General features: G+C 42.0%; 1 protein-coding gene across 1 annotated transcript in view; it reads left to right on the top strand.

The window, feature by feature from the left end:
* LOC140714540 (von Willebrand factor D and EGF domain-containing protein) overlaps positions 1–17,486 on the top strand; it is a 308,836-nt gene that overhangs the window by 261,386 nt on the left and 29,964 nt on the right. The window contains exons 21-23 of the mRNA XM_073025817.1: positions 2,891–3,427; positions 13,333–13,428; positions 13,562–13,657. Of these exons, the coding sequence (XP_072881918.1) occupies positions 2,891–3,427; positions 13,333–13,428; positions 13,562–13,657 (729 nt within the window). The remainder of the gene's footprint in view (positions 1–2,890; positions 3,428–13,332; positions 13,429–13,561; positions 13,658–17,486) is intronic.

Genomic DNA, 17,486 nt, shown 5'->3' with positions numbered 1-17,486 from the left:
CAGTGTCCTGGCTAAGAACATGTTTTATTGTAATACTACTGTTGTGAATTGAATTGAATTGAATTGACTTTATTTCTTACATCCTTCACATACATGAGGAGTAATAATCTTTACGCTATGTCTCCATCTAAATGTGCAATGTGCAATCATAGTAATTTATAATACATTACAATAAATAGAACAGTCAATGTAACATAGAATACACTCAAATCAGCATGAGTTAATCAATCTGATGGCCTGGTGGTCCTGGCTTTTATGCTGTGGTACCGTTTCCCAGATGGTACCAGATAGAACAGTTTGTGGTTGGAGTGACTGGGGTCCCCAATTATCCTACGGGCCCTTTTTACACACCTGTCTTTGTAAATGTCCTGAATCGTGGGAAGTTCACAACTACAGATGTGCTGGGCTATCTGCACCACTCTCTGCTGAGTCCTGTGATTAAGGGCAGGACTCATACAGTTCCCATACCAGGCAGTGGTGCAGCCAGTCAGGATGCTCTCAATTGTGCCCCTGTAGAAAGATTTGGGGCCCATACCAAACTTCCTCAACCATCGGAGGTGAAAGTGGCGCTGTTGTTCTTTTTTCACCACACAGCTGGTGGGTACAGACCACGTGAGTCCTCGGTGATGTGAATGCCGAGGAACTTAAAGCTGTTCACCCTCTCAACTCCAGATCCATTGATGTCAATAGGGGTTAGCCAGTCTCCTTTACTCCTGTAATCCACAACCAGCTCCTTTGTTTTTGCGACATTGAGGGAGAGGTTGTTTTCTTGACACCACTGTGTCAGAGATGACTTCTTCCCTGTAGGCCACCTCGTTATTGTTTGAGATAAGGCCAATCAATATAGTGTCATCGGCAAATTTAATTAGCAGATTAGAGCTGTGGATGGCGTCACAGTCACAGTGCTGTTAAGTGTTTTATTTTTGCAGCTTTTCTGTAAAACACAGTGTGTACGGTTACTTAAGCTTCACAGTTCAGTATTTTGGTTTCTGCCGAGATAAGGAGTCGTTTGCCCAGTTTAGGAATGTTGCGTCAGTCAGTCGGCTTCATCTTGATAACAGTCTGTCCAGTGGGATGCCATGGAACATTCAAGAGAGCTTGGTGGCATCGGATTTCTAGGAGGCACTCGGCTGGATTTGGGTTTTTGTTGGCAGGGGTTGGAGGAAGGAGGTGGTGTGGAGGAGAGCACAAGGGAAGATGTGGACAGAACACCCCTGCCCACCCCCCAAAGGAGAGACCCTGTTGTAAGAAGTGCTCTCTGCAGATGAATGGCTCCAAGGTGGAAGTGCCAATACTATGTTAGCCAGGTCGCTCGAGATGGTTTTGGAGCGAAGTTCGAACTGTGGCTGGAGTCTTTCACACAGAACGTGGGTTCAGCATGCGAGTAGTTAAACTGAAGCACCTAACTACCCAAGAATGAATCCAATGGTTATGCGCACATCTAAACTGGTTTAACCGCAATCGGTCCTTTTCCTTTTCTGTTAACTGTTCGTTACAGTTGAAGTGTCTGTAAATATACTTCCACTTTAAGTTTATGCCATTTTAAGTTCCGTCATTTCCTGGTGAATGATAACTTTGCATGGGGCAACATTTACACAGCATTCACCATAATTTCCGCTCCCTTATTGGAACGTTCCAACTTTCCTTTTAGGTTGAACCTGAATCATACCAATCCTAGGCGTGTGTTGTTTATCGAAGGTGGCCTCGCGATGCTGAGTCACAGAGTTGTTAGCCAGAGTTAGCTAATGAGCCTAGCTTGCTACGAGCCACGATGAGAGGGTTACATAACCATCTCCTCATAATGTGTTTTTATGCAGAAAGTATTCTGTTTATACTGGTAGAAATTGTGATTGTTTTTATCATTTATTTCCCTGTGCTCTTGAAATAAGTTATTATTTTGTTAAGTTAAATTGCTAGTTATGCATTAAGTTATCTGCCATGAATCCAAGCGTATTCCCAGTCCTGAGCCCAACTCATGAACAGACACACTATTGTCACTATGTACTCAGTGGTTTATTTGAGAGAGTGACTCAGATGACACTGCCGTGCGAGTTTGGAAAGCTCTGCGGAACTGACAACTGCAAACTATATTAATCGTGAATTTTGTTATTATTTCAACAATCTTCTGTATAACCCTAATGTGTCTGGCCCAAAAAACGGGCTTTAGGGTTATCGGAAGTATTGCAGCTAGGTGTTCAGTTAGGATGAAAATCTTTTCCTCTTTAAAGCTGCTTTATAATTATATTCTTTCAGTGTTCACAAGTTCATACGAAGTTAAATATTTCTGTGCATAACAGAAGTATATGGGAAACTTGTGCAGGTTCAGTCTATAATTTTCCTAAAGAAAACAATGCATTGTGTGAACAGATTCAGTTGTGCAACTCAGGAATAATACCCATTACTTCGTATCAGCTGTCCCCAATCGCACTCTGGACAGGAGGATCCCAACCCAGGCTCCATGGGCTCCTCAGTTAATGGTAGGTTCCATGGACTAAAAGGGCTGGGAACTCCTGCTCTAGACAGACGTCAATACAGATGTGCACACAATGGATAAAGGCATAACGAAGTTATGGATAACAGGATAGGTAGGCAGAAGGAGATAGTGAACACAGAGGGTTTGATGAATTCTTTTGAAATCTTTGGTAACCAGGGTTGAAATTCTGACAAGCAGTATTTCCAATGTTAAATATATATTTTGTAACAGTTATTTAGAAATGAGTACGCTTACATCTGTACATGATATTGATAAGACTTCTAAACAGTGCATAACATTAGAGACTTTACTGTGAAGGCAAGCTACTACATAGTCAATAGATGAAATGTTAATTGAGAAGACTTCAGAATACTTCTACAAATATTCATGACCTTAACTTTGTCTCTTTTCCTCTAGTTTCCCCGCATGTTGCATCAAAACTTCATCAACGTTGGGGCCCCACCAGAAGACCAAGCAACCTGCCAGGTGGTAACCAGAAAACTATGCTTGGGCGCGTTTCCATGTCTGGCAGGGCAACAATGGAAAAAGCAGTTACAAAAGACAAACCACCTCCAGTTCTCAAGACGGATAATCCCTATGCAGCATTGAGCTTGTCTCCTTCCATTGCCTCCTTGTCACAGGACACTGGTACTGCTGTCACTGGCACAGCTGCCATGAGCTCAAGAACTGTATCTCAGCTGGCTGTTCACCCCAAAGCTCTACAAAGGACAGTCATTTTTGGGCAGCCTGCCACTTCAGCACTGCGAGCTGTAACTGCATCTCAAGCTGTTTCCATTACTCGCTTCGCTAATGAGTTGGTTCCTATGGAAACAAAGGTCACCTGTGCTGACATGCCTTGTTTTAATGGAGTCCCCTGTGAGCCCACGCAGTCTGGAGGCTTTAAATGTGGCCGATGTCCTTTCGGATACACTGGTGATGGTATAATGTGTCAAGGTAATACAATCAGTGCAATGTTTGCAGAAAGCATCTGTATGGATCACAGTCATAATGAAAGTATAAATCATAAAGCTAATTTTATAGAGTAATAGCCATAGATAGGGTCAGAAAGTCACCCTTTGCCAGCAAGTTACAATACCATGATGGGTCCAGTGACCAGCATTCTGGGCCATTGATCCGGTAACTGAATTTTAATCTCTCCAAGTTAGCTGGGCTACTTAAATTCATTTAATTGAAGAAATTGGCTTTTTTTAGTAAAAGAAAAGGTTAACTTATCTCATCATTGATATCTATGAAGCTACAGGATTGTTATTAAAAGACATTTATTTAATTAATATTCTTCAAGGGAGGAAATAAGGTGACTCTATCCAGTTTACCATATATGTGACTCCAGTACCAGTAATAGGTTGGAAACTAATAACTCCCTCCTTAATTTTGGGCCAGGCTAAATATGCCGGCAGTACTGGCAACGTCTACATTCCGTGAATGAAGAAAACATCTGTAAGGGAGATATAATGTTGGTTGTCCTTTCTGATATTTGATCCTATTGACTTCAGTGGAATTAGATATAAGGAGGGATGTTAAGACAATGTTATCATGCATATTTAAAACTAATGCCTGAAGATGAATCATCTGATGATTTTCAGTTACATCCCTCTAATCAATTTACTTCACACTGCGTTCTCCCTTTTTGCTTAGCAATTTCACTCATGGTTTCTCTCTCAATCTCAAAAACAATGCTAACTTTGACTTATTTTATCATTAGTCTCCAAGTACCCTGAAACCACTGAGGTTAGACTAACTGGCCTATAATTTCCTTCCTTTTGCCTTCCTCCCTTTTTAAAGAGTAGAGTGACATTTGCAATCTGCCACTCCTCCGAGCCCATGCCAGAACCAAGTTATTCTTGAAAGATCATGACCAATGCGTCCATTATCTCTTCAGCAGCCTTTCTCAGGACTCTGGGGTGTAGTCCATCTAGTCCAGATGACTTATCCATCTTAAGACCTTTCTGTCTGCCTACCAATTCTTCCTTTGTAATAGCATTGTCACTTTTTCCTGCTCCCTGACATTCATGGTCCTCTGGCCCACTACTAGTGTCTTCTACAAAAGGAGCCTTTAAGTTCATCTGCCATTTCTTTGTCCCCCATTACTACCTCACTAGCATCATTTTCCAGTTGTCCAATATCAACTCTCAGCTCCCTTTTACTCTTTATAACTGAAAAAAACTTTTAGTGTCCAGCTTTATATAATTGGCTAGTTTGCCCTCATTTTTAATCTTTTCCTTTCTTATAACTTTTTTAGTGGCCTTTTGTTGGATTTTAAAAGCTTCCCAATCATCCAACTTTCCACTCAATTTTGCTACCTGTATGCCATTTCCTTGGCCTTTATGTAGTCCTTAACTTCTGTTGTCAGTCACGGCTGCCAACCCCTGCCACTTGAGAACTTCTGTGGGACATATCTATCCTGCACTTTGTGAACTATTCCCAGAAACCTAAGCCATCCCTGCTCTGTCGTCATCTCTCATGCCTCTGTAATTCCTTTTATTCCATTGCTATACTAATACGTGTGAGTTATGTTTCTCCCTCTCAAACTGCAGTATGAATTCAATCACATTACGATCACTGCCTCCTATGGGTTCCTTTACACTGAGCTCTCTGATAAGATCTAGGTTATTACACGACACCCAATCAAAGATAACTTTTTCCTGAGTAGGCTCAAGCATAAGCTGCTCTAAAAAGGCATCTCATAGGGATTCAACAAATTCCCTCTCTTGTGATCCAACACCAAACTGATTTTCCCAATCCTCTTGTATATTGAAGTCCTCCATTACAATTGTGACATTACCCTCATTACATGCCTTTTCCAGCATCCTTTGCGATCTCAGCCCCACATGTTGGCTACTATTTGGAGGCCTACATACGATTCCCATTATGGATTTTTTACCTTTACAGTATCTTATCTCCACCCACAAACATTCAACATGTTCTCACCCTAAGTCACCTCTTCCTAAAGATGTACGTCCATCTCTTACCAACAGAGCCACACCATAACCTATGCCTTCCTGCCTGTCCTTTGACGTAAAGTATATCCTTTGATGTTAAGCTCCCAACTATGGCCTTCTTTCAGCCATGATTCAGTGAGGCCCACAACGTCATACCAGCCAATCTGTAATTGCACCACAAGTTCGTCCTCCTTATTCCGAATGCTATGCGTGTTTAAATATAGCACCTTCAGACCTTCATTCTTTGCCATTTTGAATTTTACCCCTGTGGTTTGATTTAACTCTTTGCCTTGTCTGCATTTGTACCCCATCATTGGCTTTTCCTTCCTTACGTTCATGATACATCCATCATCTACTTGTAAATCTGCTGGCTCGTCCTCGGCTCTATCATCCTGGTTCCCATCCCCCTGCCATATTAGTTTAAAACACTCCCTACAGCTCTAGTAAACCTGCCCGCAAGAATATTGGTCCCCCTCAGATTCAAGTGCAACCCATCCCTTTTGTACAGGTCACACCTGCCCCAGAAGAGGTCCCAATTATCCAGTAATCTGAATCCCTGCCTCCTGCTCCAATTCTTCAGCCACACATTTATCTACCACCTCATTCTATTCCTATCCTGCTTCTCAGCTTCCTTCCTAACTCCCTGTATTCTGTTTTTAGGACCTCCTCTCTTTTTCTACCTATGTTGTTGCTACCGATATGTACTGTGATTTCTGGCTGCCGACATTCCCTTTTCAGGATAATGTGGACACATTCAGACACACATTGTACCCTGGTACCTGGGAGGCAAACTACCATCTGTGTTTCTTTTTCACATACACAGAATCGCCTGTCTGTCCCTCTGACTATAGAGTCCCCTATTACTGCTGCCATCCTCTTCAGTTCTCTGCCCATCTGAGTCACAGGGCAGACTCAGTGCCAGAGGCATGGCCACTGTTGCTTTCCCCAGGTAGGTCATCTGCCCCAACAGGACTCAAAAATGGAGTAGTTATTGTTGAAAGGGACAGCCACAGGGGTGCTCTACTCTATCTGAAGTTCTCCCTTTCCTCTCCCGACAGTCACTCATTTCATTAGTATTTGGTCATTGGTTTATTATTGAAAAAGGATCTCGTGCTTTCCCAAACTATACAACAAATAAACTCTCCTAGAGCTTCCAGCAGCTACAGATATCGATTTTATCTGACGTTTTGATGACAAACTCTGCCATCAGGGATGATGCCTGGGCATGTCTAGTTCAGGGGTATTTATACCCCTGTCATCTGTCCCTCCTGATTAGTTAGTCCTGATCCAATCAGGTTTCTGCTGTCCCACCTTGTTTACAGTCGAATTTTCTGGAAGGATCACCAGGATCCTGAAAAAATACCAGATTAATACCATCCACAAGCCAGTAAGGAATCCCAGTTTATGTGGGTTGAAGATGACCTGAGACACAGGACGGCTGGCCTTCTTAGGATTCCCTGTGAATGTGGAGCAGCATATATCAGGGAGACAGGATGCACGGTGGAAACTTGCATCAAGGAGCACAGGAGCTGATTCCGTTTGGGTAACCCGGAGAAATCGGCGGTAGCAGAACATTGCATTGGCGATGGCCATAGGATTGACTTCGACAGCACCAAACTACTGTGGTGTGCCAATGACTTTTGGGACCACCTTGTGAAGAAAGCCTTTGAAATAAAGCTCGAGGTAAAGAATTTTAAAAAAGATAAAGGTCTTACTCTAAGTAAGAATTGGAATTTGATTGTCAGTTAGGTGAGAGAGAGAAAACCAGATTGGATGAGGATTAACCTGTGAGGAGGGATGGATGACAGGGGCATTAATACCACTGGACTAGACACACCCAGGCATCATCCCTCATGAAGAGAGCAAAGTATGTCACCGAAATGTCAGTTAAAATTAATCTCTGTACCCAGCTGGAAGCCCAAGAAGAATTTATTTTTGGTTTATTATTGTTACATGTACCAGATATCATGAAGAACTTTGCTTCACATATCAGCTATACACATCATTTCAAACCTATGAGGTAGTACAAAGGGAATAGACAATAACAGAGAGCTGAATGTCATGTCACAGATGCAGAGCAAGTGCAGTGCAGGCGTAACAAAAATAAGGTGCAAGGCCCACGACAAGGTCGTCTGTGAGATATAGAATACATCTTTATTATACAAGAGGTACATTTAACAACCTGATAACAATGGGATAGAATCTATCTTAGAACCCGATGGGGCATGTTTTCAATCTTTTGGACCTTCTGCTTGATGAAAGGTGGGCGGGAGAAGAACAAATGTCAGGAGTGAGAAGAGTATTCAATTATATTGGCTGTTACATCCTTCCAGCCTGAAAGGGACCTCGATTCTGTTCTACGCCAATCATTATCCATCACTTTGCAAACTGGTTTGAGATGACACTTGTGAACCAGAGTAGTGCCACAGAAATACAAATATCTGTACACACCTTAAATCACCTTGGTTTTCAAGAGATATTGAGACCCCGGATAAGGAACAAATGAGATGCTTATGGGGTATAAGAAATGCAAGAGAACGCTTAAAAATCAGGTGGGCTAAAAGAAAGCATGAAGATACCCTATCAGACAGGGTGCAAGAGAATCCTAAGGAATTCTACAGATATGTTAAGAACAAAGGATTGCAAGGGACAAAATTGGTCATCTGGAAGATCAGAATGGTAATCCATGTGTGGAGCCAAAAGAGAAGGGAAAGATTTAAAATTATTTTTTTCCATCTGTATTTACTCAGCACAGACAGGGACTATAGAAGTGGGGAAAATTTCATGATCTCTGTACAGATCACAAAAGAAGAGGTGTTTGCTGTCTTGAGGAAAATTAAGGGTGGATCAATCCCTAGGGCCTGACAAGGTGTTCCCTCAGCCCCTGTGGGAGGCAAGTACAGAAATTGCTGGGGGCCTAGCAGAGATACTTAAGTCATCTTTAGCAACAGGTGAGATACCAGAGGAATGGAGGACAGCCAGTGATGTTCTGCTGTTAAATAAAGGCTCTGAAAATAAACCTGGAAATTATAGGCCAGTGAGCCTGACATCAGTAGAGGGAAAGTTATTGGAAGGTATTCTAAAGGACTGGATATACAGTATAAGTACTTGGATAGACATGGGCTGATTAAGGATAGTCAGCATGATTTGTCCCTGGTAGTTGGTGTATGACCAATCTTAGAAAGTTTTTCAAGGATGTTACCAGGAATGTTGATGAAGGCAAGCTAGTGGATGTTGTCTACATGGAGTTTTGCAAGGAATTTGACAAGGTCCCTCATGGGAGGTTGATAAAGAAGGTTCAGTCACTCGGCATTAAGCTGAGGTAGTAAATTGGATTAGAGGATGGCTTTGTGGGAGAAGCCAGGGAGTAGTAGAGGGTTGTCTTCCTTACTGGAGGCCTGTGACTAGTGGTGTGCTGCAGGGATCGGTGCTGGGTCCATTGTTGTTTGTCATCTATATCAATAATCTGGATGATAATGTGGTTAACTGGATCAGCAAATTTGCAGATGACACCAAGATTAGGGGTGTAGTGGACAGTGGGGAAGACTATCATGGCTTTCAGTGAGATCTAAACCAGCTGGACAAATGGTCTGAAAATGGCAGATGGAATTTAATCCAGGCTAGTACAAGGTGTTGCACTTCGGTAAGACAAACCAAGAAAGGTCTTACACAGTGAACGGTAGGATCTGGGAATACTGATCCATAATTCATTGAAAGTGGTATCACAAGTAGATAGATACATAAGACCATAAGACATAGGAATAGAATTAGACCATTCAGCCCATCAGGTCTGCTCCACCATTCCATCATGGCTGATCCCAGATCCCATTCAACTCCATACACCTGTCTTCTCATCATATCCTTTGTTGCCCTGACCAACCTGGATACAATCAACTTCCCCATTAAATATACCCACAGACCTGGCCTCCACCACAGCCTGTGGCAGAGCATTCGACAGATTTACTACTCTTTGGCTAGAAAAATTGCTCCTTACCTCTGTTCTATAAAGTCGCGCCTCAATTTTAATGCTGTGCCCTCTTGTTCTGGATACCCCCACCATAGGAAATATCCTGTTCACATTCACGCTATCTAGTCCTTTCATTATTCAATAGGTTTCAGTGAGATCCCCCTATCCCCTACTGCAATCTTCAAATTTCCAGTGAGTACTAGCCCAAAGCTGTCAAATGCTCCTCATTTGTTAATCCCTTCATTCATGGAATCATTCTCGTGAACATGTTCTGGACTCTCACCAATGGCAACACATCCTTTGTGAGATATGGAGCCTAAAACTGTTAACAATACTCTAAGTGGGCCTGACTAGTGCCTTATAAAGGCTCAGCATTATCTCCTTGCTTTTATATTCTATTCCCCTTGAAATAAATGCCAACATTGCATTTGTCTCCTTTACCACAAACCAAATCTGTAAATTAATCTTCTGGGAGTCTTGCACGAGGACTCCTAAGTCCCACTGCACCTCTGATCTTGAGCTTCTCTGCATTTACATAATAGTCTGTACTGTTGTTCCTTCTACCAAAACGAATTATCATACATTTTGCTGCACTGTATTTGATCTGCCACTTCTTTGCCTATTCTTCCAATTTGTCTAAGCCCTGCTGCAATTGCATTGCTTTCTCAGCGCTGACTACCCTTCCATCAATCTTTATATAATCCGCAAACTTTGCCACAAAGCCATCAATTCCATTATCGAAATCTTTGACAAACAATGTGAAAAGCGGCGGTCCCAATTCTAATCCCTGAGGAACACTACTTGTCACTGGCAGCCAACCAGAAAAGGCCCTTTTTATTCCCACTCACTTCTTCCTACCTGTCAGCCATTCTGCTATCTATGCCGGTATCTTTCCTGTAATGCCATAGGATTTTATGTTGTTAAGCAGCCTCATGTGTGGCACCTTATCAAATGCCTTCTGAAAATCCAAGTAAATGACATCCACTGCCTCTCTTTTGTGCACCCTGTTATTTCCTCAAAGAACTCCAATAGATTTCTCAGGCAAGATTTCCCTTTACAGAAACCATGCTGATATTGACTTTCATCATGCTGAAATTTCATCCTTAATAATAGACTCCAACTCTTTCCCAACCACAGAGGTTAGGCTAACTGGCCTCTAATTTCCTTTCTTTGCCTTCCTCTCTTCTTAGAGTGGAGTAACATTTGCAATCTTCCAGTCTTCCGGGACCATGCCAAAATCAAATGATTCTTGAAAGACCATGACTAATGCATCCGCTCTCTCATCAGCAACCTCTCTCAGGACTCTGGGATGTACTCCATCTGATCCTGGGGACTTATCGACTTTAAGACCTTTGATTTTGCCTAGTACTTTTTCCTTTGTAATAGTAATGGCATTCACTCCTGCTCTCTGACATTCACGGACCTCTGGCCCACTGCTAGTGTCTTCCACTAAAGTATCCATTAGGTTCATCTGCCATTTCTTTGTCCCCCATTACTACCTCACCAGCATCATTTTCCAGTGGTCCAATATCAACTCTCACCTCCCTCTTACTCTTTATATAACTGAAAAAACCTTTGGAATCTTTCTTTATATTATTGGCTATTCTGCCCTGATATACCTGATGTTTCAACTTTTCCCTTCTTATAGCTTTTTTAGTTGCCCTTTGTTGGATTTTAAAAGCTTCCCAATCATCTAACTTTCCGCTCACTTTTGTTACCTTATATGCCCTTTCCTTGGCTTTTATGCAGTCCTTAACTTCCTTTGTCAGCCACGGTTGCCTACCCCTGCCATTTGAGAACTTCTTCCTCTGTGGGATGTATCTGTCTGCACCTTGTGAACTATTCCCAGAAACTTCAGCCATCTCTGCTCTGCTGTCATCCCCGCCAGTATCCTCCTCCAATCCAGCTGAGCAAGCTCCTCTCTCATGCCTCTAAAACTCCCTTTATTCCATTGTGATACTGATACATAACTTATGCTTCTCCCTCTCAAGTTGCAGTATGAATTCAATTATATTATGATCACTGTTTCCAAAGGGTTCCTTTATGATAAGCTCCCTAATAAGATTTGGGTTATTACACAACACCCAGTCTAAGACAGCCTTTCCCCGAGTAGGCTCAAGCACAAGCTACTCTGAAAAACTACCTTGTAGGCATTCAACAAATTCCCTGTCTTGCGGTTCAACACCAACCTTATTTTCCAATCCCCTTGCATATTGAAATCTCCATTACAATTGTGTCATTACCCTTATTACACCTCTTTTCCAGCTCCCTTTGCAATCTCTACCCCACATCTTGGCTATTATTTGGGGTCCTATATTTGATGATCGTAATGTGTTTTTTTTTTACCCTTACAATTTCTTAACTCCACCCAGAAAGACTCAACATTCTCTGACCCTATGCCATCTCTTTCTAAAGAAAGGACTGCAAAGGAATCTTTTGGCACATTACTTTTCATCAATCAAAGTTCGAGTACAGGAGATGGAATGATATGTTGAATTTGTAAAAGACATTGGTGAGGCCCAATTGGAGTATTGTGTGCTGTTTTGCTCACCTAGCCACAAGAAAGATGTAACTAAGTTTGAATGTGTTCAGAGAGAATTTACATGAATGTTTCCAGGACTGGAGGACCTGAGATTGAACAGGTTAGGGCTTCATTTCTTGGAATTTAGAAGATTGAGGGAAAATTTGATAGAGGTGTACAAAATTATGAGGGGTACAGATAGGGTGAATGTAAGCAGGGTTTTTCGCTGAGTTTGGGTGGGGCTACAACTAGAGGTCATGGGTTAAGGGTGAAAGGTGAAAAGTTTAAGGGGAACATGAGGGGAAACGTCTTCACTCAGATAGCTGTGAGAGTGTGGAATGCCCTGCCAACACAAGTGGTGCTTGCAAGCTTGATTTCAATGTTTAAGAGAAGTTTAGATAGGCACATGGATGGTAGGGGTATGGAGGGCTATGGTCCCAGTGCCGGTTGATCAGAGTAGGCAGTTTTAATGATTTGGCATGGACTAGATGAGTCAAAGGGCCAGTTTCTGTGCTGTATTTTTCTGTGACTCTATCACCGGAATTATTAAAATTACAGATAATTTTAATCTGCATAGAATAGTTGTTATTTTGGGCATTCTTGATATAATGCTAATAGGTCTCATTTCTGCATATCTTTACCTAAAATAATTGTCCACTGTATGTTGCTAGTATCTTTTATTCCCATTACCCATCCCATCTCCATCATGCCACCCATAACCCAGAATATACTGCTCTGCTATGTCTACCTAATCGTGACTATTCAGTAACGAGAAAATCTGCAGATGCTGGAAATCCAAGCAACATACACAAAATGGTGGAGGAACTCAGTCAGCCAGATTTGAAAGGTGGGGGAAGAGGAGAATGAAATGCCAGGCAATAGGTGAAACTTGAAGGGGGAAGGATGAAGCAAAGAGCTAAGAAATGGATTGGTGAAAGAGGCTGAGGGCCATGGAAGAAAGAAGAAAGGTGGGGGAGGCACCAGAGGGAGGTGATAGGTGGGCAAGGAGATAACATGACAGAGGGACAAGGGGTTGGGAAATGGTGAAGAGCTGGGGGGTGGGGTGGGAGCATTGAACATTCCAGTGAACATCGATTTCTCAAACTTCCAATAATGCCTCTATCCCCCACCTTCACCATTTCCCATCCCCTTGTCCCTCTATCATGTTATCTCCTTGCCCGCCCATCACCTCCATCTGGTGCTCCTCCCCCCACATTTCAAATCTACTCCTCAGCTTTTTATCACTGGTCCTGCCGAAGGGTTTCGGCCCGAAATGTTAGCTGTACTTTTTACCAAAGATGCCTGGCCTACTGAGTTCCTCCAGCATTTTGTGAGTGTTGACTATTCAGTCACACATTCTGGGCAGCAACTACTTCTGCTAACAAAAACCAACAACTGTGATATTTATTAGCTATTTGCAGGTATCCCTGTGGAAAGAATATGGAATGTGCAGCTCCCAACACATGTCGCTGTAAGCCTGGCTACACTGGGTATAACTGTCATATAGGTAGGGAACTCTGCTTAACATAAAGCCTATCAAAATTCTCATCATTTGAAGCTGATAATTTTGCCGTTATTTTCTATGTCTGATTGATTGTGAGATGTGTTAATGCTGTTTATTTCGGCTGTAACTTTTTAAGCGATCTGCCGACCAGACTGCCAAAACAGGGGAAAATGTGTCAAACCTGATAAATGTGCCTGTCCCCCAGGATACCACGGCCTGACCTGTGAAGATGGTAGGAACAAGTTGTTTCTTCTCCCTGGTTGTCTCTGCACACGGATCTATAACATATTGATCTTGTACTGTGATACAATACTGTTTTTCATGAATGGGTAAAAATATCTTTGAAATTCAGACTGTTCTGAAATAGGACATTGCCCACTTAAGAGCAATGAGGCAAATCTTTTTTACATTGGAATCGTGTCCTTGAACCTCCCTTCCTCAAAGGACAATAGAAGCGGAGTCTGAGCATTCTTAAGACAGATGCAAGTAGCTGTAAGGAAATTGCAATTACATCAGATGTGATCTTGTTAAGTGGCAGCGCAGGTTTAGATAGCTGCATTCCTTCTAATTTAGATGCTTGTATTAAGTTTATTTATCTACTGCAGTTTCTTCATGCTGTGAGTGGCATTTGGAGCAAGGGCAGCTTTAACTATTTCCATATTGCCAATCACTTCTTGTGGAGGAGGATGCAGTTAATGTGGAGCAACATATTTGTCTTTGGTCTGGCATTAAAATCCAATAGATGCCAACTTTAAATACGCAGAACACATCCAAGTAATGCCACATCCCACTGTGACTGCAATTTTAACCCCAATTTAAAATTTTAAGGGAAGTCTCTTTGTATCACTCCCATCAGCTTAAATTGGTCTTTGGAGTAGCATGGTGAGTTTCCATAATGTCTGGCGATGACAGGAAACCTGTACAGGAGAGTTTTTAAAGTGGAAAAGCTGTTGCACTGGAGCAGTTCCACTCTCTCGACCTCAGAACTCCGGGTCCAGTGGTACGAACAGGCGTCACATACTGGGGTTGCAGTGGATGACCATGACATCATCTGTGCCTTGTCATGCCCTTCGCTCTCTACAGAGTGTTGCAGTACCGCCTTCCTAGCCGTTCGATCTCACTGTGCATCTCATCTGCCCAGACCGCCGGAGCTGACATTGTATGCTAGGACGGGCATGTCCCTGTCTCACCGAAGTATGAGGCCGCTGGCTACCTTCACCTGGTTTAGTCCCCCGTCGAAGCAGTGTACGGGTGCGTGACCACTGTCACATGCAAACAGCTACTTGGAGCTACAGGCAAGATCTAAAGAGGCCAGTTTAAGTCTTGTTAATAGTTTCCTTCCCCTACCAACTTAACATCCACCTCCAGACCCATTTTGTAACAAACCAGCAGCAATATTGGGCTTCACTCTCTTGGAATCCAATAGAATTACCATCAAATTGTATACAGAGCAACACACACAGAATACTGGAGGAACTTAGCAGGTCAGGCAGCATCTAAGGAAATGAATGAATGGTCGATATTTTGGGCCAAGACCCTTCATCACCAGGCAGCTTTTCTGTTGTGCTCAGCTGATTATATAAATGAAGTCTTGGACTTGTACTTCTCCAGGTCAAAGGTGGCACATGCTGACAGCTTTCCTTTCCTTCTGTTACCCTAATCACATTCACCAGCAAAAATTGCTTCTGGTGGGTCACTGCACTGCCTTTTCAGCCCATGACCTATGCAGCCACCGGTAATGCTAAACAAATTTGTTCAGTCACAAGTGATTTGGAATGTCCCGCTTCACATTGGGATAACTGTAATTGATGAAACTACAAAACTATTTACTTCGAACATTAGACACAACACAGTTTTAGAATAAGGTTTTATTGTCAATTAAAAGTGCAACAATATTTCATTTTAATGTAAAACAGACTGGATGGGCCAAATGACCTAATTCTACTCCAATGCTTTATGGTCACATAGAATCACTGACACAATAATGATTAGATATTAATCCAGTGATGAAGACGATATTTTTTATTCAGTAAGTGGTTCATAGACAATTGACAAAGTCCCTGCTGCACAGGCTCAATTAGCTTCCTATTAATTGAGGTTTCTTGCATAACCAGTAAACTGCTCAATTAATTATCAGTGAAGAACTCTGTTCACTATCATTTCTAAGATATTCTTCAGCCAAATATCATCATTTACCCCACAATCTGCCCGCAGTGGTTGCTGCACTTTTTTAATAGGTAAGATTTTCAGAGCAATATTAAAAATAGAAGAACTGAAATATTCTGTACTTACATTACCATTCTTATAGTTACAAATTACCAATGTAAATTCAGAGATACTTGTTAAGAGCTTTTGGGAATAATGGAATCATCCATACAAATAGACCACATTGAGTTGGTAAGAGTCATATGACACATTCTCTTTCACTTCCACCTTATTAGTAATGGTTTATGTTGCGGGAAGTTATTAAGGCTATCTAATAGTTTGAGAGAGCCATGGTTTTCAAGGGATATTGGAAACTTGGTTCGGAAAAAGAGAGAGATCTATAATAAATATAGGCAGCATGGAGTAAATGAGGTCCTCGAGGAATATAAAGAATGTAAAAAGAATCTTAAGAAAGAAATTAGAAAAGCTAAAAGAAGATATGAGGTTGCTTTTAAAGAGCAAACACGAGGAAATCTGCAGATGCTGGAAATTCAAACAACAACACACACAAAATGCTGGTGGAACACAGCAGGCCAGGCAGCATCCACAGGGAGAAGCACTGTCGACGTTTGGTCTCGGCCCGAAACGTCGACAGCGCTTCTCCCTATAGATGCTGCCTAACCCGCTGTGTTCCACCAGCATTTTGTGTGTGTTGTTGTATGAGGTTGCTTTGACAAGTAAGGTGAAAATAAATCCAAAGGGTTTCTACATATAACCATATAACAATTACAGCACGGAAACAGGCTATCTCGGCCCTTCTAGTCTGTGCCGAATGCTTACTCTCACCTACTCCCACTGACCTGCACTCAGCCCATAACCCTCCATTCCTTTCCTGTCCATATATCTATCCTTTTTTTTTAAATGACAAAATCGAACCTGCCTCTACCACTTCTACTGGAAGCTCGGTCCACAAAGCTACCACTCTCTGAGTGAAGAAGTTCCCCCTCATGTTACCCCTAAACTTTTGCCTCTTAACTCTCATTAATATTAATATTAATAGCAAAAGGATAGTGAGGGATGAAATTGGTCCCTTAGAGAATCAGAGTAGACAGCTATGTGTGGAGCCAAAAGAGATGGGGGAGATTTTGAACAATTTCTTTTCATCGGTATTCACTAAGGAGAAGGATATTGAATTGTGTAAGGTAAGGGAAACAAGTAGGGTAGTTATGGAAACTATGATGATTAAAGAAGAGGAAGTACTAGAGTTTTTAAAGAATATAAAAGTGGATAAATCTCCAGGTCGTGACAGGATATTCCCTAGGACCTTGAGGGAGGTTAGTGTAGAAATAGCAGGGGCTCTGACAGAAATATTTCAAATGTCATTAGAAACGGGGATGGTACCAGAGGACAGGAGTATTGCTCATGTGGTTCCATTGTTTAAAAAGGATTCTAAGAGTAAACCTAGCAAATATCGGCCTGTATGTTTGATGTCAGTGGTGGGTAAATTAATGGAAAGTATTCTTAGAGATGGTATATATAATTATCTGGATATACAGTGTCTGATTAGGAACAGTCAACATGGATTTGTCCGTGGAAGGTCATGTTTGACAAATCATATTGAATTTTTTGAAGAGTTACTAGGAAAGTTGACGAGGGTAAAGTAGTGAATGTTGTCTGTGTAACCCCTGGGTCGCCTCAGGCATCGCTCAAACTCGTTCTAGTCTAGGGGGAGCAGCCTTCGGCCCTGCCAAACTGGGTAATCAGATGGTGTGGATGCTGTGTGATGTCCCCGCCTCGCCCAAAAAAACAGACAGTACACCTTATGCGATTAAATGAGTACAATTTATAAAGATTACTATAACTAAGCGATTACTAACGATACAGTATATATGAATAAGAGAAAAAAAGAAAAGGCG

Source organism: Hemitrygon akajei, chromosome 2 (genome assembly GCF_048418815.1).
Source record: "Hemitrygon akajei chromosome 2, sHemAka1.3, whole genome shotgun sequence".
NCBI lineage: Eukaryota > Metazoa > Chordata > Chondrichthyes > Myliobatiformes > Dasyatidae > Hemitrygon > Hemitrygon akajei.
Note: the sequence above shows the minus strand (reverse complement) of the source record. Positions and strands in the feature narration are given on the sequence as shown.